We start from the raw sequence: 24676 nt of genomic DNA on the forward strand, positions 1-24676 counted from the left end.
TATTTCTTTTCAAGGGTAAGATATCCACGATCAAAATTCAGGTATTGTCCGATAGCGTTTATTTACTGACCTGAGAGGTAGGATTTGGCGCAAATGATGTAGCCACACATCCGCCCTATCTTTGTCCACACAGTCTTAAAAATCTCGGAGCTGTACATCGGTAAACAATGATAATCGCCCCTTTCTCTTATCTCTTCCTCGATTGTCCCACCTCGGCATTCGCGCGTTCGTACGTCGCGAGACATGTATTTTGCCGTTTGCTGTTGCACGAATGTCGTTGAACCCGTTCGTGGATTCACGCGGCGAAATGTCACACCGATCGTCGCAATTTCCAAGATCTCGGCTCCAAATCACGCGCGAGATTATGCAATCGTATGTTCGTGTGGACAAGGTGCGCCCATGATTCGTGTAAGACGTTCACGTATCGAATGTCGATATCAACCAATGAATCACTCAATCACGATTTATCACTCGATTATTAGCCGTACAAACGACATAATGTGCGATGATTATAGTCGTTATACCTATAATTATAATGATATCTATGTCATGCTATCGATCTTCGAGTACTTTAAAATGTAATATAAGAAATTGAAATATTTGCTCAAGAATTAGTTAGTAAGTATATAATAGTTAATAGTAAGTAATAAGTTAAAGTATTTAAAGATTTATGTAATCGTAAATGCTTCTCGTATACTGAAAATTATTTTAAATTCTATATTGACCGGAAATATAAGTAAATATATAAATAAAGATTCGGCAGTTGCACGCAGTTCGCACGTTCGGGCAGACCGCGGTCACACGGATCTTCCCGCTCCGTTTGTCACACTGAATAAACTAATTAGCGTCACCGCAGATCGCGCTGAGAAGAGGAAGATAAATTTGTAACAGAAGATTTGTAACAGGAAAAGACATAATAGGAATTTTTCTTCCTTGATCAAAACCTTTGAACAAAACCTTGATCAAAAAGGATATAAACTTCGGCTGTATAGTAGGTTATATCCTACTCTATCACTCTTTCTACAGGTTTTTGCTCAAGATGAATAATACATCATCTAAGTATTTTCAAAACTCCATACGAAATATTTTATTCAGTCAAGAGAAAAAATATGGACCATTAAAATATCTTTTATCCCGAAATCAGAAGACCTCGAGTTCTATTGATGATATGTTATAAATAACATTATCACCTTTTTGAAAAATCCAAAATTTAATATTACAGAATATCACAATTGTGACGTTCAACCAAAACAAGAAAATATGTATTACTTTATTTATTAATTATATAATACTGCTTTTCACTTTTTGTTTCCTGGACACTATTATACTATATATACTTGTCGCGATCCTTTTCTAAGATCTTAAACTTTCAAGTCTATTCTGCTTACTACTGTAATTCATGAGCTGTTTTGCGGCGAACTCTCACTATTTATTCATAATTTTTATTATTAAAGGTAATTCTCAAAGTGAAACTATAAAGCATATACCACGTTTTAAAGAGACTCGGCCAATAATAAACGAGCTAGAGCGAGCAGTCGAGACGCTATCGGCACGATAAGTAATTAATTGTAGTCGTTGACTCGTCATTAAATCGTGCTGTATCGTGACACGATCCTAAATGGTCGTATATTATGTCACGGAAAGCGCATTTTGTGTTCTGTCATTTATAGTGACGTTCGTACACGCGGTCCGTCCCTCTTTAACCAGCTGAGAAAACACGAAATTACGCGTACACCCACGTAATTTTCTCGTCCGACGAGCTCGCGGTGATTATTGTGCTTTTACACTACCGTGCAAAACCATATTTCAAACTGTTTAAACTGAGCGACCACCTGTCAGATAAACTCATAATTCTAGAAACTTCATGTACATAGCGTTTCGTAAGGCTTTCGAGCGACAAATATAAAGTTGCTTGTCTTTCTTGCGAAGAACTTAAATCAGTTTCGAGGAAGTTGGAAAAAAAAACTTTCGACAAATTAAACATTAGACATGTATACAAGTTGATAATAACAGTTGTTCTTGAATTACATCGAATCTTACGCGCTATCGCGCTAGATTCTTGAATTTATGAATTTTATGGCAATGTTGAAGTTCATATATCTTGCAAACATTTCCGAACAATGATAACGTCACCGATTTTTCATGGACGATTATAAGCTTATTTGGATACTAAATCATCTAAATGTGTGTGTAATATTTAGTAAAGTAAATTATAACAAGTCGAACGATATTCAAAGAAAGAATAATAATTCAATCGATCATCTTTTGAATGACAGAAGATGTACTGCGGCTTAAAATTTATGCAAGCGCATTGACGAACTCTTGGCTACGTGTAATCGCAACATGCGCCAACGAGTGCCGTTTATCAAGCTTAAGAAATGCGCATAGTAAACGTCGTTTGTCAATGTAATGACGATAAGAACTAATAAATAGATATTTTCTATGATATAAAACATAAATTTTTCACGCGTGACCATCCACGAAAATATATTTCTATATAATTTAATAATTCTTGTTCCATTATTTTATCGCAAACAGCAACTTCAGTTTTAAACGAGTAAAACTGTGACTCGGACAGATATATTTAGCGCAACCGGAAATTATTTATCGCAAAGTTATAAACATTGTGCTTATGACCAAGCAATCAATTGAATTCGATTATCGAAGCGCGATGATACCACATTATGAAATAATGCCAGAGTAACGATTTAATTCAATAGAAAAATTTGTATTTGTATTTGTATTGTAAATTTAATGCTAACTTGGTCCGTTTCTACCAAAAATTTACTTAATACTAGATAAAAAAAACACGTAGTAATGCACTATAAGATTCAGATCTGTAATAAAATTGTGAAATAAAAATGATTTGCTGAGTACGTATCACAAACTCGCTGTAGTGTTCGCGACTGGTTTGCATTTATACAAAAATCAAAAACCTTGAACGCAAAAGTCAAGTCGACAATTTCTGAAGTTAAGTGAAGGCAAAAAAATCAGTCCAAAACATTTGGAAATTCTTATCGAATACATTTTGGTTTGTATACTTCTAAATTAAATATCGAAAGTGCATTTTTGTGACTAAAAAATCTTTCACAATTTCAGTTTTGCTACAGAAATAGGATTTAACCGAGTTTCGGAGTCAAAAATGCATTTCTATTATTCTTTTTGACCACTAAATAATTGATTTATTACAAAATAATACATACCTTTTTATATTTTATATTCCTATTATATTTTATTTTACCTTTTTATATTCAGATGGTTTATAGATTTCAGATATTAATATATTCAAATGTGTGATTTATTTTTTCACTTCATTTACTAACGAAGAAAAATGAGCAAAAATGAAAAGAAAAGTGATACGGATATGCGGATACGTAACGTTTTGCGATAAATGCACACCGGCGATAACAGAAACGATTAATGTTTTGCTGCTCATCCATATAAGCATGGCGAGTATAAAAAGCGATGTTACTGCCTTTATCTCGAAAAGAATATTCTTTTCTATCTGACGTTATCGAACGCCATACGCTTGTATTTCTTTTGACGTAATAGGAAACGTTAATCTGATTCCAAAGCAGCTTACGATCATTGGTTACTATCAATAATATAATTTTTCTTATTTCGTTAATAAAAATCCTAACATTTTTAATCCTTTCATCTCAATTTTCCTTATTTTGCCTAAAATACGTGTTTATCCTTTTTGCATTTTTTGTTAGTATGGAAAATTTTTTTCCTTGCAAAAGAATGTGAAATCTCGAGGTTTTAAATATGAATTAACATAACTTGTTATATTTAACAGTTAGTTCAAAAATTTAAACTAGATATGATAATTACATGAATCTTTATCACACTTTAGTTTCAACTTTCGCGAATAGTTTTACGTCTAATTATTTATATCATAATATTAGACTTGCTTATTCAAATTTAAATTATTTACTTAATGTAAATATAATGTATCTAAATATAAAAATATTCTTACGAGCTGCTAGAAAAATCTTAACATGGCAATAATATTTAGCAGTAAGATTCTCAGTTAGAATTATAAGTAAAATTATCGAATAAATTTCTTCTTTATATGAGATTTGTTCTTTATATTTCTTCTCAACTAGACTAGAATCTACGCAAATTAGAACCAGATTTTACCTAATTTCCAAATCATTATAAACAGCAGACATTTAAATGTCACAGTGTTTCAGATGTCAAGGCATCGTTGCGAAATCAATAGCAAAAAATGTAAAGTAGATTCCAATTTAAGCAACTCCTGTTATATCATTCAACATTGCATAATATTGTTGTCATCGATATCTCGTCTTTTTTTGCACTGTGTGAATTTTAAATAATATCGAGTGCTCGCAACTCGTAGCGTCGCGTAAAAGAGTCACGGTGCAGTCTCGCTTCGCGTATACTTGGCGCGAGACACTACCGTGTCTCTTGATCGTTGTACGAAAAACATCACCCGTGACTGACGAAGAGCGAGTAGGTACGTGTTACGTAATAACATTTCTAATACAAAATCGTTCGTTTTAATTTCTCTTTTCACATACCACTTTCGGTGTTAATGTATGATTAATAAATCGTAATATTATTGCGATGTGACATGCAAAGAGGAAATAGCAATATTATAATAGAAAGTTACGATTTCTCGGATACATTATTCAACCTTTTCAATATTGGTTTACATGACTAACGTAGCACAATGTCAAGTGCACGATAATTTTCCGACATGTGTCAATAAAAAAAATGCTTACACAATGATAACCGAGTATTCTCCAGTACCTTCAATATATCGTAATCTTTCAATATTAATGCAACGCGTCTGACATAAAATATGATATATATAATTCAGATGCATATAATAATTCTTCTTAATTATTCTAAAATATCACACAACTTGTATACAAAATCAATTCGAGCGAATAAACGTGAATAAATATGAATAAACAACTTGTTTCAACGAGTGCCATCACGGCAGCGTCGTTTGCATTTATCGAAGCTGTTTATTCGTGTTTGTTCGTGCTTTTACTTGCTTCATTTGAATCCGACTTAAAATCCGTTGTGACATATTATGCAATGTCAAATATTGCGTCAAATATGTCAAATAATGATATCAAACACAAGGGTTGCTTAATTCGGGTGGATCTCATTGCCGGATATAAAAAATTATCATATCGTCCGCGATTCGAACTTTACTCGCTCTAGCGTGAAAGGCTTAATACGTGTACTCGGAAGAACGATACCAAAATAATCGACAGAATATCGGGGACATTGATAGGATTTCCTTTTCTTGACTCTTTGAATAATTCTCCGATTTTCGTCACCGAATAAAGCCCGCAGATCCTTAACACTTGGAATCAGCACAAGTTTCGCGCTGTTTTTCGGACCGCGGCACTGTTGCGCTCGAGTTGGAGTTACTTCAGTCTATAAGTCTATGTCACTTATTCTACCGGGATATTATTATCTCGAAGGCTGGAGAACTGTTCGAAGATTCTTCCCCTCGGAGGGACTTGGAACTTTCACGACGAATTTACGTCGCCAAGTTCATAAATCACTCATCCAAGACTCGCGCTAAGAAACTTAGTATTTGAAGTCACGATTCTTCTTCTATGAAGCAATATAAATTTTGATTCAATTCAATTCCCATGGCCACAGAGACGGGAAAGTGCACTTTATGCCAACTATTCGCCACTCAATCGTAGTATATATGAGCGTAGAGATTACTTTCGCCTATATCTACATCGCGCGGAAGCCTAAGCTCCAGATTACACCGGTAATCGAGGCTCGATATTAATCGGCGCGATTTGTGTGTGCGTATCACGAGCTAAGTTACGAACCGGTTGCGCGTACTCGAGCTGACTGACTGACTAACTGACTGACTGAGAAGTTAACACTAGCGAGTGCGAGCGGAGCGTGTGGTAGGATCGGGGGACGACTTCTATGCCCACGCATGACTTCGCCTGTACGAGTAGAAAATGGACGTAAGTATGCAATCGTGTGTGTGCTCACAGGTGCGCCGCGCACACGCACGTGCGTGAACGCGTACGAGTGTGCCAGCGTATCCATGCATGATTTCACATGTGGAAGCACATGATTTGCGCATATTTAAGACACATTAATTCATAAGAACGGAAGTGTCACACTAACACAAATCGGCTCTCTCCGCGAAAAGCGCGACAAGTGTGACGAATCGCGAAATGTATTATCGTTAATTTAATTCAATTTTAATTTTAGTTTAATTTTAATTTTATTTAATATAAACATAATTTAATCTTATTGAATATAACTTACACTTTTTCTACACACCGGGAGATTATATTATTAGTCAGAACAATAAAACAAGATTTAATGATTTCCAAGTGATGTATACAGATAATAAATAAAAGCAGGATGATCAGATTCTATCTTTCATCTTTTTATCGTAATGTTGAAGCAAAGTGTATCAGTCTTGTGAAATCTGTCTCTCTTTCTTGAGAAATTTGCGTTATCTTTCTTTTCCTAAAAATTTACATATTTTTGCACTTCGATGAGGAGATCGATAACTCACGTTCCGAATATTCTGAGCTCTCTCTTCTATTTTACATCACGATTGCCGATACCGACAACGATGCACTCGCGCTGATAATACGATATCATTGTTTTCGAATACTCTTAATCTTCCACGTGACGGATATTGTAGATCGGGCAACAAGGTTGGCGGAAGATTTCGAGATTACCGAGATATCCTACCTCGCTTTTCCTGGCACGGTACCAACCGCGCGGTCGAATCGTTAACCGGAAGCCGGAGTGCCGGAATGAGTACCATCAAGACAAAATTTGTGCTACATGCGACGGAGCTGAGGCCCGCTCGGATGAACTCGCGCTCGCTTAACTTTTCCCTCGGACAACGAGCGGATCGTTTTTCTACCGCACAACCTAAATTGCTATTCTTGCTGAAATGCATTAAAGTAAATGTACGAACAGCATCTAAAAGTTGTATTTTAGTAAAACCGCTAACCGAAAATACAGCCATTCTGCAACGTTTGAATAATAAACGACAATTTCCATCAAAAGCACTAACTAATGCTGATATACTCGGAATGTCTAAGCTGTTTTTATGATGTATTTATTGCGCGAGTTGCTCCAAATAATATATGTTCTTAAATGACAGAAATAATTATCTGATAACTAAATTTAATATCTGCACCGTTAAAACGAGTTAACGGACTGTACGCGTCATCTCGACGGATCATGTTCGATGGGACACTTCCTACCAGCGTGCCGTTACGTGCTGACGACGGTCGAGGGCAAAAAAATAAACAATTATTAATTCGCAGCCGCGTGGCAAAGGGGCGAACCAACGACGTGGCTGACAATGAGTTCAGTTCGCTTGGCCCCAATCGACGGTCGCGGTGACGCCATCGATATAAAGTTGCACGCGTGTGTTGACTAACTGTACTTCGCATGAAAGTAGGGGCGGTACACATACACGTAAGCAGGGTGTCCCAGAACCATCGCCAGACGCCAATCCTCTTAACTACTGAGGATAACAAGAAAATGATGGAGTAAATAGTCATTAAATTATAACCAATCGGAGACGGTACGACTATGGACAAATTAATGATTTTAGAAAAATTAAGCTTCAGCTTAATTTTAAAGCAGACAGTTTGTCCCGAAATAAATCGTACTTTTATAGAATTTGAATACGCCGGATTATGCTGCTAAGAGACAGTCTAAAATAGTAAATTAAAGAATTGCGGGTAGTAAAGAATTACGCGAGCTCAAATCAAGTCTTTCAGTAGATCTATTTCGAGTTTCTGTGATTTCAGGTTCAGGAACAAAAATACACTTAAAATAAACTTGAATATTGCCAAGAATAAGAGATACTGATCAATAATTTCAACTAATATTTCCAGACTTTACTACAAATATTCGTATTTTTGTTGAAAGTTAATAAACTAAAGTAAAAATTATTAAGACGAAATTGTGAACAAAAGAATATTACGTTGTTCGAAAAATTTATACGTAGAAAGTGGCACAATTTCATATTTTATTTGTACATGTTTAATACGCATGCATGATATTGTATATAAATTGGACACATTAGCACGCATGAAGAATGCTTGTATCACACTTGAGCGCTTGGATGTATGCATGCGTATAAACGGCAAAAAGAGTGGTCAGCTCTCGTACGTGCTCCGACATACTATATGTAATACAGAAGAGACGACTATGACCGATGACACAAATAAATGTCGATTATTCTCGTTATCTTCCGACCGCGCGGTGCCCGAGACAATACGACGAGACGCCAGTTTCTTCCAGCCGCGCGACGCGTCGAGTGAAAAGCCTTCGAGATAATTGAAAATCTCACTCATAGCACTCTTGACACTATTATTTAAATGATTGTACTTGGAATATGTAGGTGCATAGTGCATATGCAGCACCATTACACGGAGAGAATTTTTTGTTATATTTTACCCTTAAATTCACTACAAACTTGGGACAATTTGGTAACCAAGGAATTTTTAAAATATACAAAAGACATTTTACAAACAACGTGATAAAAATTACCATGCAGATTGGTAAATATTGAAAAATTATTGAAATTTCCTAGATATATTTTAGTAAAATTAATCAAATATATTTTATATTTTAATGAAATAGATATTAATATTTCTTATTATATGGTGGATATTAATCAGAATAGCTCACATAAAATTCTTGGTGGTACATGTCCCAAAACTACCATATGATTTCAGGGTAAATTTTAAGAGAAAATTCTCTCCGTGTAGATATACGGTGCGTAAATGGAAAAGTAAAATAACTGCAGAGTATTTCTATTACATATATATCTATAAAATTGATGTATAAAGTCATAAAATCTTTCAATTCCGCTCTTTACAGCACCATAAAACAATAAGTATCTACTACGATAAAACAATTTTATTTCATACTGGTCCATTTGGCGAAATTAGTTTCGACAATAAAAATTCAAGTTTTGAAAACAAAAATTATAGTTCCGAATATTTAACAGTTTTTCGATACAAATCAATATACAATATTTCAAAATCCTCTTTTTAATTGTTTATAATGGAAAAATCATACACTGAGAAAAAAATGTTCTGGATTTTAGTAAATATTAGTTTGCATACAACTGTGACTCCATTTATTAAAATAAAGAAAATTTTCCTTTTTATTAGTATATTTTTTTCCTAGTGAATACACATATACTAATAAAAAGGAAAATTTTCCTCATTTTAGTAAATATACTAAAATCCAGAACATTTTTTTCTCAGTGTAAAACATTTTTAGATACTTCTTTTTATATTTCTAATTTTATCGTAATACAATGTTTTAATGTTATTAAGAGATATGTGCGCACCAAATGACATAAAAGGAAGCTTGAAAAATTAACATACATATGACTATCTACGAGTGGCGTTTGTAAAATCGAAATATTATGTAATTTCGTTTTAATGATCTTCTGTCCCTCTTTGCGAGACTTATCACGAGTGAACTGTAATGTAGACCGGCGAGGAGAATTGAGTTAACTCTGCGCTTAGCGGTAAGTGACTCGTTGCACTTGCAGCTTTGTGACTAATAAACTTATAAATAGCCATCGTGAAATGGAAAGTAGTTGCGCCGTTAACATATTTCTTCAGGCCCCGTTTAATGTTACAAATATCGCGATTCATCAAAATGAGGTCTGAAACTAATCACGTTAACACCTCTTTTATTAAGCTGCTATCAATAAAATTGTGGTGTAAAAATAATTTCTCATCAACAATTCATTTATCACTCTCGCATATACCTAACCATATACGATACAAAATTTCGCTGTGGATCAGAATATAAAGGAAAACCTTGTTTCGAAGTATCTTTATCGTTTGGCTCGGCGAGAGATAATTAATGTTATACGATAGTAGATAATAATTATAAGACTTAGTGCGCCACGTCAGCAGCATCTGATCACAGTTAGTCCGGCAAAATTGGAGCAGCTAATCGGTAACCTAACTCCCGGAGGCAGGCACCCACGCGATATCCTTGCACGACGTGGAAACGAGGCGTCTCCGACATACGTCAGGCGTCACGACGGCGGCGAAACAATATCCGCGCTCTCAATGGCAAGCCATGCTTGTCCGGTACGGTATAACACGGTCGCACGTCGTTCAGGGTCTGTCTCACGCCTAAGCAAACTAGATGCCACGCATCTAGAACTCGTACTTTTTAGCTACTTTTTAGTCTACGGGTACCTATAATGGAACGCAGAGAGATAAAAAGAACTCTGAACACAACGAGTCAGCTAACACTTTTATGGTTTTTATGATTCATGATTTTTATAATCATTAGGTATGTGTTAATTTTTTGCTTAAGTATACGTTCAACAATCTAACAAACATTTCTTAATATCTGTAATATCAATTTCTTTCTATTAAAACGGAATATGCTCCATAATGCACAAAGTACTTCATAGATCATTATCGACTAGCCCCGCGTAATAATAGCAAAAGAAAAAATCATTCTTTAAATTATAAAATTTTCTCTTTTTTTTTAAATTCTATTTTATTTTTCTTTTCAAATCTCTGTCAGAATTGTTTGATTTTCAACGTTTTAAATTAAAAGAAAAAAAATTGCAGTGTGTGCAATAATAAAGCTGATGAAACAAGCAACCAAAGAAGAGAGAAATACATGAAATAAAAATATTCGGCGGTTTAAAAAAAAATCGTGCAAGCCTCACGGGTATTTAAAGCGGGTGAAAGAGAAAGGTGTGTGTCAGACATGTGTTGTTCCATCTGTGCCGAGAGCGATGCATAAAAAAATACAAAGCCCATGGCCGAAGGGCAAACGTGATGCGATCGATGGAATGAGCAGCGTTGCAACTTAAATTACACATTGCGGAAAAACGCATTGCTCCGATCAAATCTGCGGGGAAATAAACTGTTGCTTCTTTGAAACGATAAGATAAACCGCTCGCGTTATCTGCGAAATCGAATATGCAAAAGCACGTGGAAGAAAAAATAGCTGTATTCTACGTAAATGCCATCACCGAGATACAAAATGCTACGTAAAAACAAACGCATAGCTTTCTCCGAGTCGTAAAAATATAACTTTCTTCGTTATAAGTGTTTGACTACCACTCCATAATTTACATACATAAAGATAGATAACCTACTATTTTCTAAAAAGGACTGGTTTTTTTTGTTATTAAATTAATTTTTGCAAAATAAAATCCTGCAAAATATTCTAGTAATCTAGTTCATGGACAGCATGAGAAAATATGGTCTTTTGATCCAACTTTTACAGAAATTCGCGAGAATTAACAAAAATATCGAATTTCAATAAAATGTTCGATAAAAAGACGATTATAATATTTTAATATAATCTACTGTTTCTTTTTCCACAATTTAATATAAATCACCGGTAGTTATAGGTATACGTAATGTTCCTGTCTTTCCACAAGCACATTATGTAACAAATTTGACGCTTGCAACATTTTTTCAAAGGCTGTATTCATTTTACAAAATAATTCTCACGTTAAAGATTCATGCTAGGAGAAACTTTCACCAGTACTTAGCCGTAATCCCACTAAATTCGTACTCGCGTGTTCCCATGTGCAGTATAGTCAAGTACCTTGTATCAAGTAGCCTAACTATCGAGAATTAGAAATGATCGATGGATGCCTCTAACACATAATATTACTCTCTCTCTCTCTCTTTCCCCCTCATCTTCCTTCTACCATCCTCAGATGTACCTATCTATTGATCGTACTTACACTGTGGGAAGATTCTCAAAATACAGTAATTGCTCCAGGTAAAGCAAACATTCCCGATACCTTGGAACATTTCGCTCTTCTCTCTTTCTCTTTCAAAGAAAGCTCAACTCGTGCTTGTGTGTTGATAAAAAGATAAAAATAACAATATATATATCAAATAATACGACAGAAAGATTTAACAAAAATATCTGATAATTTTTCGAAAAATATACCAATTGTAATTTAAGATGAGATTACATTGGCATATTTATATTTATTTTAATACATATATTAATTATATTTTAAATTTGAACTAGAAAATATATCGTTTCTGTAAATACTACTCAAAGTTTATTTAGAAAGTAAAAGAATTACTATCAACTCACATATAAGAGACTTCTTTGTGATATCTTTTTTTTTCATCGTTATCATTACGAAGGCATGAAGATATGTGCATGTCGTCTGTCCTAGATTTCTCGTTTCCTAACATCTATGGATTCTTTAAAAGCAATTGAGTCGCTTAGTGGCATTAATTGTTCCGTATTGAACCATACCAAATCGTTATTATGTATATATCGTTTTTGTCGTTTGCGCCAGCAAAAGTTACGAGGAAGTTTCATGCCTCACTATATTAAATTCATGGCGCAATTACGTTTTTTTGTAAATTGTAGCGCGATAACAAGGACGGATTAGAAGCCGGCGCCGATATATAACCGAAGAGCGTAGCCGCGCGAGATTAACCGCTGCACTTAAGAAGGCTAAGAACGAACCCATTACATAGGAAGGTGCTAAATGTGGTTCCGCGAAGTGGTTCTGGCCACGCACTCGCATCTCCGCGATACCCGGAGAGGTTTATGACGCAAGCGGCATTGCCGCCCACAATGACGAATGTACGGCTGCGGCGCATTTATCCCTCTCGAAAGTCGACGAACCCCGCGGCGTTCTCGAGGTCAGCCTCGAACTACGAAACTGACGAAAACCAAGTAATGACGGTGTAGGACGTGTAATTACGCTAAGTGCGATCGTTACGACCGCTACGAATGGTTCGGCGTCATTAATTATTCACCGAAACATATCGCAATTTCGACGGGAGCTTCATCAGAAAGGAAACATCATAATAAAAAACATATCATGAATGAAATATATTAAATATTAACATTAAATAATAAATGTTAATAATATATTAATCATTCTTTTATGGTCTAAAACAGAATTATTATTTTATTTTATATCTAGTAAACCATCTATTTCGAATACTTATATATCACAGAATTTATATGCTTTGCACCGTTAAAGAAATCACGCTTATTTTTCGTTGCGAAAGATTGCAAGTCGTAAACATATATTTTACCGTTGACGTTTCACGAATTGTAGACGCGACCATGTTAGTATATTAAATCTCTTTAATTCTCTTGAAAATATGTAATATCTTGTAATTTTATAAATATATATTATAATCTATTTAAAAAATGTGTGTCAATTTATGAACAAATAATTAAAATTTCAATAAACTTTATTCGTTTGTACATGAAAAGATAAACTATTTTCTTGGCTATTTTTTTGACTAAAGTGACTAAATTAAATACGAATGTCCTCAAAAAATATGTCTTAGAATTTCAGGCGCTAATTATGTCGTAAAATAAAGTGATTAATAGACGCGGACGAGAATACAAATAAAAATAAATCGTTGATGACGTCTTTATCGGAGCAAATTACGACACGACGAAAAGAGAGACGTTGTATTCCTCGTTGAAGGCGTGTTTCCGATGGTATATATTTTCGAAAGTAGATAATAAAATCGTTAACGCACTTCGTTAACTACGTCCAAAGGATGAACGAATTTTATACGACTCAATAAAACGCCGTTATATCCGTAAAACAGAATTATCTGCTACACATGTCTCCCGACATTTCTTTCATCTAGGAATCTCTTATTCGATTTGAAGTATAATAATTTCTAATGTCCAATCTTGTTGGACATTAGAAATTTTTCAACGTGCAGTTTAGAAATGTTGCTCTATCTCTAACACACGAAGCTCGTGAAATATATATATATTAAAACTGAAGACCTTGAATAAGATGCAGGATAAGACTTTATTGTCAATTTTTACCTAAGAAGCTTATCTCGCGACACTAAAACGGAGGATTAAATAAGAGGCTACATAGAAGATCTTGTGTGCATATAAGTTGGACGGCCGATTTCGAAAGGCTTGAGAGCCTTTTATTGCGCGAGAACCATGCACTCACGGGCGCGAGGTAATAACAATAATCCCGTAACACACGTGCGCGAAATAAGCTCGTGAAATAAGTATGATAGCGGGTCGAGATTGTCGACCCGATGACCCACTTTGACGGCCAGGACACGCACTACCATCCCGGTTAGCTGGTCCTGCGGAGTCAAGGTTGGCGTTGTGCCGAATGACGACGACGCCGTTCCAAACGGCTTACGAGGAGACGGGAAAATTTGGCCTGTCTTTTTATTGCGCTAATAAACTCGATGTCATGAGAATTTGGACACGAAGCGTTTCCTTGACCGAGATAATGATATGAAACGCGAAAAGTTACACTGTGTTGATAGTATCTCAGAACTATCCTGCAACTATCACGCTTGCCTTCGGATGCATCCCATGACGATCCAACTTGTTGGTATTTTGGCAAGTTAAATATTTTACGAGACAATAATTTTTAAAAATCTGTAAAAAAACTTTCTGAAATCAAACAGGCGGTATACTATTAGATACTATTATTCTATGTCTTATTCTACTATTTTTAATTTACTTTAACGCAAACTTGATCTATGCCTTAATTGTAGAAATACGCAATGCCCAAAAAATAATTGAAATTTTGTAATCAATAAAATTAAATTAAAGAAGAATAACTTATGTAAACGATAAATACAAAATTTTCCTCATAAAACTTTATCTAGAAATAGAGTCCCTTAAAATTCATGCTAGGAACTAGGAACAAATTTTCTTGGTATAAAGTGAAATTTATGCTAAAGAGCGGTGATGCCAAATTTATCGAAAAATTCGTGATCGAAAATGAGTTTATATCCGAACAAAATTGGAATGATAATGGAAGTAACCAGTAACCTAGATTCAATAGACTGAAAAACATCACTTTCCGATTCCAAGAATTTTCGACAAAAATACGTGATTTCGATATCGGATCAAGTATAGTTACAGTAGATGCAAGAATAACGCAGCGTAACCTCGATAAATAGATTTGCAAAAGTAGTTCACAGGTCAAGCAATTATATCTACTGTCAACTGAATTAAAATGGAATAAGGATAAGACAAATACAGTTATCGCAGTGCGTATTTTAATAGAAAATAGTTTGAATATTCTGTATTTAAAAATCATCCTACATTGTATCGAAAATTGAATGCTAAAAATCAAATATATCTTTCTATGCTTTTAAAATAAAGTACGATAATGTATGTTTGATGACCGAGTTGACTTAGAATAAGATCATCGAATGTCCTTGTTTCGCTATAGCTATAGCGCGTCTCGGTATAGCGCGAAAAATCGAAGCTGCGCGTTGCAGCGATAATATTCTATAAACATGTATGTGTTGATACAGATTAATATCTGTTAATGTGCAATACGTCTGTGAATAAAATACATATCCCGATAAAGTTCGACTTTATAGAAATTATGATGCGAGTTCTGCTTAAATTTAATACGGCTTCTATATACCAATATCTTTAACGTTAATTATTTTTCATAAGCGTAACATAATAATTAATTTAATAACTGATCTTATACAAAGCAAAACTAATATGTAAAGTGTACAGATTAAAATGCCTTCCATAATAGGTTAATCTTTAATTTCTTATATGCCTTCTTTAAGTTTCATCAGAATGATATAATTTTCGATTCATGATTCACTTGAGTCTTTAAAAATTCCATTTTTTTACATTACTATTTTATTACTAGAATAGAAAATTCTTATATTTTTGTATTAATACTGAATTGCATATACTACGACCTCAACATAGTTAAAATTACCGAAATATTGCATCCATTGAAATTGACCGCCGACCTGATCCAAATATAGCTAAATATAGCAAATATACCTAATAGTTTTACTAATTTAATTGCAAATGACAGTACGATCAGTTTCATTACTCCCGAAACCGAGTAGGGATTCAACAAATCGGAGAGGGCCAAACGGTGCAAAAGCGATGCTGAGAGTAATCTCGCGACGATTGATTGCGAGCAGACGAGAAGTATGGACCACCGTGCATTCAAGTTCCGTGCGGTAATGGAAAAGCGAATTGAAACGTACTCTCCATTATCGACATCCACGTATCCGTCCGGGTGAATTCGATATGACAGTTAGCAACGTCATCGTGATATCAAAATCGAATACACATGTGTATGACTATGGGCTCGGTAATCTTTCACCGAACGTCCGCCAATTCGATCGCGGGATAGGTCGACCGACCAATAATACCCATCGCGAAATATCGACAGAAAAAAAGACATACGGAATTTTTAAGAGTTTCAGCCGATTGCACCACAGTTGCGCCATTTTCACCGTCGAACGCTAGCAATCAGTTGATGGCTACATTTTAATGAAAAAGGATAAAGATCAAAAGAGAATCGAGATAGTAACGTGAAGCTGAAACTGTACCAATCAATTTCATTTGCATAGAAAAATAGCGCAACATATCGAAACATTTGATTTGCAAAAGCGATCCTATTTTAAAAAATATATATTTTTAAAAGAGTATAAATAATTTAAAGAAAAACTAATAATAAGATTAATAAGAATGTAAGAAATTGTGTTTAGAGTGTAATATAGAAAAAATGAGCTTTCCATTTTCAAAGATAATCAAAGATAATCACTGTATCGTTATTCATTTCTTTAAAAAAATTAGTTGTGCTAAGAAAATTGGAAAAAACATAAAAAAAATTTTTGGCTACAATATCTCGTATTATTTAGCTAAGTAATCTTATTACAGGCAATCTTATTACAAATATGCCTTAAGGCCTGTATATGCCATGATTTTGAGCGCCTCATTTATGACCTGCATATTTCACGCGATTATTTAAGCGTTAAGTGAAATTACGTGCGACGCCGACATAAAATTATTATGATGCTCTAACCGATTCACAAGGATTTTAACGTGTAATTGCGGCAGCAAGTCGGAAGAGGGAAAGAGAAGCGATGACAGCGTTTCGGCTGGGTAAAAGAAATGTCCGTGTCTTACGTTATTATCGCGGTTACCGTTAATAACGTTACCGGTCTTATGGCGCTACGCCGGCCGCCTTCGTTATATCCCTGAACCTCGTTAAAAAGCACACGTCCAGAGAGTGATATGACATTTGACGTCAAGCAACTTGCATCTCTTTAAAAAATTTATCGGACAGAAGCGAACATCATAAAATAGACAAGTCAAAATACTTTAATAGCGTATCTCGGAGATTATAATTATAGAACTAAAAATTCTAATATAACAATATCGAAGTCGCAATCGTTTTCGATTTGTCGAAATAATTTACATTTCAAAGAATAACTGTCATGAAATAAAATACGAACGAATAATTTTGGCAATAAGAGAGAGAGAGAGAGAAATAAAATAATATATTATTCACCTATATATGGCTGCTTTTCGTCGTCGCTCGATCCCTGCCGGGCTTCCTCCTCCTCTCAGGCTTCGTTGTTGCACTCACATATCATTCACTCATGAAAACACGATCGGGTAATTACGATCGCGTGCGTACTAATTATCGAAACACAATCGCACGATTTTGAAGGATTACTCCCAAACCGATATTTCCCGATAACTATCGCGATTACGTTGGTAGCAAGGTGATAGCGTGTGTACAAAACAGCGGTTTCGCAAAAACCAGGTATATCGGCGCCGTGTGTAAGCCAATTCGTCGTTAGCGCGAAATATTTAATGCGCGATTTTAAAATAAATCCACTCTGCATATTCTGCTCTTCATCTCTCATATTAATTATTAATTGAAAAACGGCCGATCTATCAGCGACTCTGTTAATTGAATTACTCGGTGATCTGCGCTCTCCAACCAAAAATTGGCAGATTTTGACTGGCGAGAAACCCGAAAAGTGTGTTGCGAGATAGTAAGCATGCAGTGTGCGAATGTAAGCAGTAAAGAAATGATCCCCATCCCTTCGAAGTTTACTGTTAACGATTAAATCGGAAATATCTACGAGGCTGTCGGCGCGACACACTTATCGTTAATCGTGAGAATTATCGCACGGGTTGCTGCTCACAGAGCGTTCGTAAGAAATGAACGTATTAGACGTCTCTCTGTAGTGCCTCACGTCGTGTCTCGAAGGGTAATGCGATAAGACACGGAAGACATCCGCGCCGGCTAGAGTCGCGCGAATAATTGAGCGGCGACCTTGTGTATGTAACGGCGCGGTGCGACACAAAAAAACAAATATCAAGGCCCTGTGTCAACCGTCGAACATTTAAACGCGCTCTGTAAACGTACGTCAAATACTACATTCTTCGTATTTCCGATTAATTATTAATACGCGCAGTCACGATATACCGCAGATCCGTTTTTTAACGCGCTGTGAAATAGACGTTGATCAAATATCTCTCGCATTTCGAATTAGTTATTAAATACACACGGTCGCAGTATATCATGGTTATCCGTATACTTTATGTTACTCGACACGACGATTGGCGCATCATTGCGCGCGCTTTCGGTCCAAAAAACGGGTAGAACTTAATGAGCGAAAGATTCAATTTAAGGCGCGATTAAACGTTTAGCGCGATTGCGTCTGATACACGTACAAATTTGGAAAATAAATAATAATGAATTTTAATTTTAATTTTTTGATCAAAATAGAAATAAACTTCATCTTCTTTAAAGTTAAACTCAACATTAATAATTCCTCTAAGTGTAGTAATTAATTACTCAAATTTTCATTAAAAGGAAAAATTAAATAATATATAAGTAAAACAGTTAAAGTTTGCTATTAGCAGTCAACTGTCAATATCAGCTGATTGTTACAGCATAATATATGTACCTATCTATGATATGTAATATCTGTGTGTCAAAAATAAAAAAAACGAAATCAGGGCACTCAATATTATCCGAGAACGTAAAAATCAATAAAAGACAATACATTGACATACCTGTAATAGTAGTTATAGCATGCAAATTTTACGCTATATTAACTATATACAGCTATATCAAATTTAATCAACTTCGATCGTCATAACTCAAAGAGCATCGCAACTTCGACATTAGAATTTTTAATTAATCTCTAAAATACAATATTAAAGTATCGTCTGTAATAATTGCGGAGTATCCTGTACCAATTCCCCATATATGCCAATTCCAGTACGTACTGCAGTCAAATATGTCGATATTGGTTTGAAATTCAAGAGAAACTTCGCGGAAATGCTAACGCAATATCGAAACAGATATTGATGTACTTTCAACCAGTAGCTGTGCTGCATCGGCTGAAAAATTACAGCCGGATGTCAGTTCGCGAGGGCTATTGTCAGTATCCTGCGTGCTCGCGCATTTCACACGCGCGTGAATGCACGAGCACACGTATGCGTCGTGCGTGCGCGTCGCGTCGCGTTGCACAAGTACACGCTCATTGCGCAACGTGGTGAACGAAATAAGCGGGACGGGATAGCCCCGTTAACCCATAATCGTATATCTTACTTGGAAACTAATAAAATCGGAAAACATATCGTTCGTTTTCATGGAAACCAATAATGACAATAATCTTTAAAAATGAAAATGAGCAAACGCGATCCTACCTAAATTATTTAATAGATTTACTCAAGATTCAACTTCGGGTATTCTGCAATATTATATTTCATTTCTGGGCATTTCGTAATATTAAATTCCATTTTTATAACATTTACAATATATATATATATATATATATATATATATATATATATATATAGCCGGTTCGCATAAAGTTAGGCAGCTTTCTCGCGAAGTGAAATATTGTAAATGATGAAATAGCGGTGCACTGTCGCGAGTAAAAAATAGCGCGATATTTCGTCATGCATGTATTTTAGGTTTTAAAATTTTTAACAAAAGAGAGTTATGGGAATAATCTACCTCACCATCGAGGTGCGCTCCGTATTTTCGCACGGTATCGAGGTGCCGTTAATCGCGGTAGGTCGCAAGCGTCGTGCCGATTAAATCGCGTTACCCCGAGAGTATTACGCGAAATCAATACTCGAAGAGAGCACCTCGTTATTCTCGATTCCAGCATACGAGAATACCGTTTTTCAACGCGAGAGCGTATCACCTTGACCTAAAAAAATCCTGCCGCGGACGTGGACGTCCGCGTTTTAACGCCGTCCGCGCGGTACTTTATTGCCGCTCACCTAATCCATAATTCCGTCACGCATCGAGCTTTGATACCGGTTTCATACTTTCTCGAACATATACGTGCCGTTGAGATGCCGAAATAGCAGCTGCGACTCGGAATAATAATTATTAACCGCACCGTGTACGCCGGTATTTCTTCCGCATCAGAGGATTAACTTACGGCACGTTGGATTAATATATCCTTCACTTTAATCAAGTCATTCAAATTGAAATGGATGACGGATATAAACAGCGATCGAAAATTAAGATACAAAAGAAAATTAATATATATTCGTAATGAAGCAAAGACATCATTTCATTCTTTATTTCTTTGAATCATTCTCAACTATAAATTATACAAATAATTAAATTTTGTAGTAGAGTTTATTATCTTGGTGTTTTCTAGTTATTAAACTGCTTTTTTATTTCCGATAATTAAAATGTAAAATACGACATCGCGATGTAGCATAAATTTAATACTTTTTGCGCAGAAGTCGATATGTATAAATAAAGATGTCATAAGTTAGCAAAAAATGTTAATTTCATTTCCTTATTCATTATTCAACAATTATCATAAATTATCATTTTTCTTTAATCTTACTGTCTATTGTCAATAGATATGCTGATACATTGTGTTTGCATTGAAGAGTTAAAAAGATGGCAATGCGAACAACTATAAGTATAGTTCGTTGTAATGATAGAAAATTATATTATATAAGACAGAAACTATACTAAACTCAATAATGTACGAAAGTGTACACTTGCTTTATTGCGAGAAATTGAGTTTTCTGAAGTTTTGAGACATATATATAGTCTCATACGTTATACCTTGCACTTCTTTGTTAAATACATCGAGAAGAAAAAAGTCAAAATTAAGAAAAAGTAACGGTAAAAAAATAATTTAGTTTTTGTTATTTATCTAAGCAACGTTTTATCTTATCGCCAATTTTGCGGACAGCGACTGAAATAACAAACAAAATCCAAATTCATCGAAATTATATACCATGATGACTGCTAATAACTTCCATTTCTATTATTGTCAATCCTAAATCCATATAATAATATAATTTTTTCATACATAAAAAACAAAAAATATAAGATAATAGCTCATATTCATTCTCTAGGATATTATTCTAAAAAGAATTAATTAACTTTAGTCACAGTCAATCTCTAGCACTCCAATTCTAGAGAAAGATATTAGATAGACTACTCCTAATACAATTTTGTAATTCCACCGATTTTGTATTTTTTGATGTCTATATTTCTTTTTTATCTATATATAGAATATAAAGGAAACTAGTAGATTTAATTAAAATCGTATTAAAATTAATATGTGGATATCTACTTTGAGACATACTTATCACGTCCGTAGGAAACGAATAAAACATATAGCAATCGGCCCTTTATTCTCACGTGTTTGACTCGGCCATCCGATCAGATGCCAACCGATTTTTCCACGCGAATACGGCGAGTGCCTCGATACTATCCGACAGAATTCAACGAACGGAGAGAGAAGGTGCGGGTTATATCGAGCGAGTGATTGCACCGCGCGTGCATTCACATGCACGCTCAACTTCCCGATACCAATACCACATACGTGGTGTCCCTGAGCTAAATAGTCTCGGTAAATTTGTTTATGAAATAGGAAATAAAGTGGCATTGGGTTATCGATGTAATAGAGTAAGGAAAATTTAAAGAGACATCATATCTAAACGTGACACGAGCAGCTCTAAGCAGCTCTTAAACATCCGAGATCGCATTTAATCCGCAAAGCAAAAACTTCGCGATCGAAAAATTTCAAGTTTAAACTAAACGCGTGTCTGACATGTTACAACCGAGAGATTACGGCGTATATCTCGTAAGATATATTGCCAGGATACGGAAGATATATTATCGGTCAAAGAGTCCGTGGAATGGAGGTTCCTCGACGTTATTTCGGGACACCCAATATCTCGTAAAACTGCAACGTAGTACGTCAGCTTGTCTCGAGGCGAATGCAAAATCGCGTGACTAGGAACTGCGAGTTTGTATGTCCCGACGTCGTTTCTCAGCAATTTTCTAACGTCGCGTGAAAATAGCCCACGCGGTATCTGCAGGCATCGATATTTTTATTCATTCTATAAGTGAAGAATAGTACTTCCTGACCTATTCCTCAAAAAGCACCTCCAAAAAATAAGACTATATCGGCGGTATTTGAATACACCTAATTGAATATGCAGCGCTTGTAAAATATATGTGTTTAGCCACTCACAGAATCGAATGAATAAACATGTCGAATGAAATTGAACTTGTCCTTCGAATATCGGATAAACAAAAATATCCAGTAGTATTAATATTTATTCTTGATTAAGCAAATGAATAATAAATAATATTGTATATATTGGTTGAAGATATCAATATTTTCGACTCCTTTTAGACATCGAAAAATTTCGAATAATCTGCGAGATGCCAAAAATATCACGGTATTCTGAATCCTATTTTATTCGAAACCACGCAACAATACTCACGTACCATTATTACGTCGGTGAATCAAGTGTATGTACGATTTTTATTCTCGTCTCGCAACCATAATATCTCTTGAATCAGAATACGAGAAAATAGGTCAATAAAAAATAATTTAACGAGCAAGATCATTTAAATATACTTGAAAAAGCCTGCTTAAAAAATTCAAAAGCGTATACGTTGAATAAAGTTACAGAGAAATAGCTGAATAAAAAGTAATGAGGCTGGTAAAGAATAAGAAAAAAAGATTAAAGAAATAATTGAAAAAAAGTAATAACTGCTACTGTGCAGTTACGTTCCTATTGCATTGCCTTTTGAATACTTCTCAAACATTCAAATGAATCATATTAAGTCGATAAGAATTTATTTTAAAATTAATTAAGCAGATAAATATTATTATTTAAATATCGCTGTCGTCTTATAACAATAATTCGATTAAAAAGATTATATACATTTAATGCGATAAAGATATTAAGATTAAATTAAATGTTGGTATCAATTAACTTTCACATACATATCATATTTTGTTAAATCCGCTAATAATTAGGCAAAGAATTTTTGAGCTGAAATCGGTCAGGGACAGTCCGTTTCATTATGCGCTCCATATTCCGCTGAAACCGGTGTTATATATATACGATAGCAAACGTGCACGTCCGGATCCGTATAAATCGCACAGTTCGTCGAGAAGGAAAGGCACACGGACTACTTCATAAATTCACCGTCCTCCGACTCGGAAACGAATGGCTCACCGCGTGATAACATATTCGCATGGCGGAAGGCGAAAGGAGACATAACGGACGTAAGGTCGATCGCCTTAAAAACGCGTGAGAATTTAAGACAGCTTGCGAAATACAACGCCCATAGCCTTGGAATATGCCACGCGTGTTTTCTGCATTACAAAATTTATCGCGAACGCAGGAGAAAGGCGAAAGAACAGCGCGAATCAACTCGATTGTGCCGATTGCCGCATGTCCGTAGATCTATAGTTCTATATCTATATGATGTTAAATATAAGGGAAGGCAGTAAAAATCTCACGCGAAAAGAAATAATTTCCTTCCGATTATCCTGATGTAAATATGAAAATTCTTTAATTAACAAGGAGTTGAAGAAAGGGCTGTAGAAATTAAGGTGAAAGCATGTTAATGAATGTCTGAACTTTGCTTTTGGTTTATTTCAATCGCAATTTAGCTTAATAACTATTTCATCGTTATGTAATATCAGTTAATCTTGAAACCTGCATTAAAAAATATACACATAATTGATAGTTTTGTAAGAGAGCTTACTGCTGAAAATCACGAAAGAATTTCTTTGACATCATATAATATGCAAATCATGCGCGTACATATCGCAAAGAGAGATCAATTTTAACATAAATTTTTAGTATTAATTATTTATAGGGTGTGAATTTTCAAATAGATATGTTTGAGTCGAAATTCGAAATGTAAATGATTTACATACGTATGTCAAGTTTCCAAGGTGTTCCATGAGACAATTCAAGTAAATAATTTTCGGTTCGTTACCGAGTCAGCTCGTTACACGTCGGCAGGATCACCGTTAAAAGTAAGTATAGAAAGATTATTCTTGTTAACGTAGACAATTAGAAGGAACTTGGTATTCCTAGAGGTGGACGCTTTTCCATATGCTGGACGTGCTGATAGCTATTATCGCGTGTTTAGAACTTCCCATTAATAAAGCTCGAGCTTTCCTGCAGCTGCTATTCAACGATGGCAGATGGATTCACGAGCAATCACCCACCCACGCAAATACATTAAGTATACGTGAAATACATTAAGTATACGCGACTGTTGTTAATTGCATGCACGAGACAGGTTCGCGTGTGTGCACCCCGCGGGAAAATACGGCGTGCCGGCTCATTGTGCGCGCGACCCGTACATCTTGCTTTGGCGAGGAGAGGAGATAATGTTCGCGGCGCCGCGTATTTCATAACGCGCTCATTGACACAAAGTCACAAACAAATGTCTAATTTTCGGTACGAACGGAAACTGAGTTACGACACTCGCTCCGTCATTCAAAGGATTCGGGTGATCTTTGCACGAAACGTTCGCGTCTCTTGTTAGGCTGAGTTGGTTAACTCGTGATGACGCGACGCG

General features: G+C 35.3%; 2 protein-coding genes across 7 annotated transcripts in view; one reads left to right on the forward strand and one right to left on the reverse strand.

Moving 5' to 3' along the window:
• Trc (Serine/threonine-protein kinase tricornered) overlaps positions 1-24676 on the reverse strand; it is a 130170-nt gene that overhangs the window by 60874 nt on the left and 44620 nt on the right. The window contains exons 1-2 of one of the 4 annotated variants that reach the window (XM_071709244.1): positions 5238-5372; positions 71-524 (exon numbers count right to left, since the gene is read on the reverse strand). The exons of the other annotated variants lie outside the window; for them this stretch is intronic. Of the exons in view, the coding sequence (XP_071565345.1) occupies positions 71-245 (175 nt within the window). The 5' untranslated portion in view covers positions 246-524; positions 5238-5372. Of the gene's footprint in view, positions 1-70; positions 525-5237; positions 5373-24676 lie in introns of those variants that run through there. 4 annotated transcript variants of the gene reach the window in all.
• Taf11 (TATA-box binding protein associated factor 11) overlaps positions 1-24676 on the forward strand; it is a 75605-nt gene that overhangs the window by 833 nt on the left and 50096 nt on the right. Inside the window, exon 1 of one of the 3 annotated variants that reach the window (XM_071709250.1) lies at positions 5769-5975. The exons of 1 other annotated variant lie outside the window; for it this stretch is intronic. In XM_071709250.1, the coding sequence (XP_071565351.1) occupies positions 5970-5975 (6 nt within the window). In that variant the 5' untranslated portion in view covers positions 5769-5969. Of the gene's footprint in view, positions 1-5768; positions 5976-24676 lie in introns of those variants that run through there. One more of the 3 variants, XM_071709255.1, reaches the window with a different exon arrangement.

The sequence above is a fragment of the Temnothorax nylanderi genome, unplaced genomic scaffold (genome assembly GCF_030848795.1).
Source record: "Temnothorax nylanderi isolate EJ_2023f unplaced genomic scaffold, tnyl_v1.0 TNYL_tig0075_pilon, whole genome shotgun sequence".
In the NCBI taxonomy this organism is placed as follows: Eukaryota; Metazoa; Arthropoda; class Insecta; order Hymenoptera; family Formicidae; genus Temnothorax; species Temnothorax nylanderi.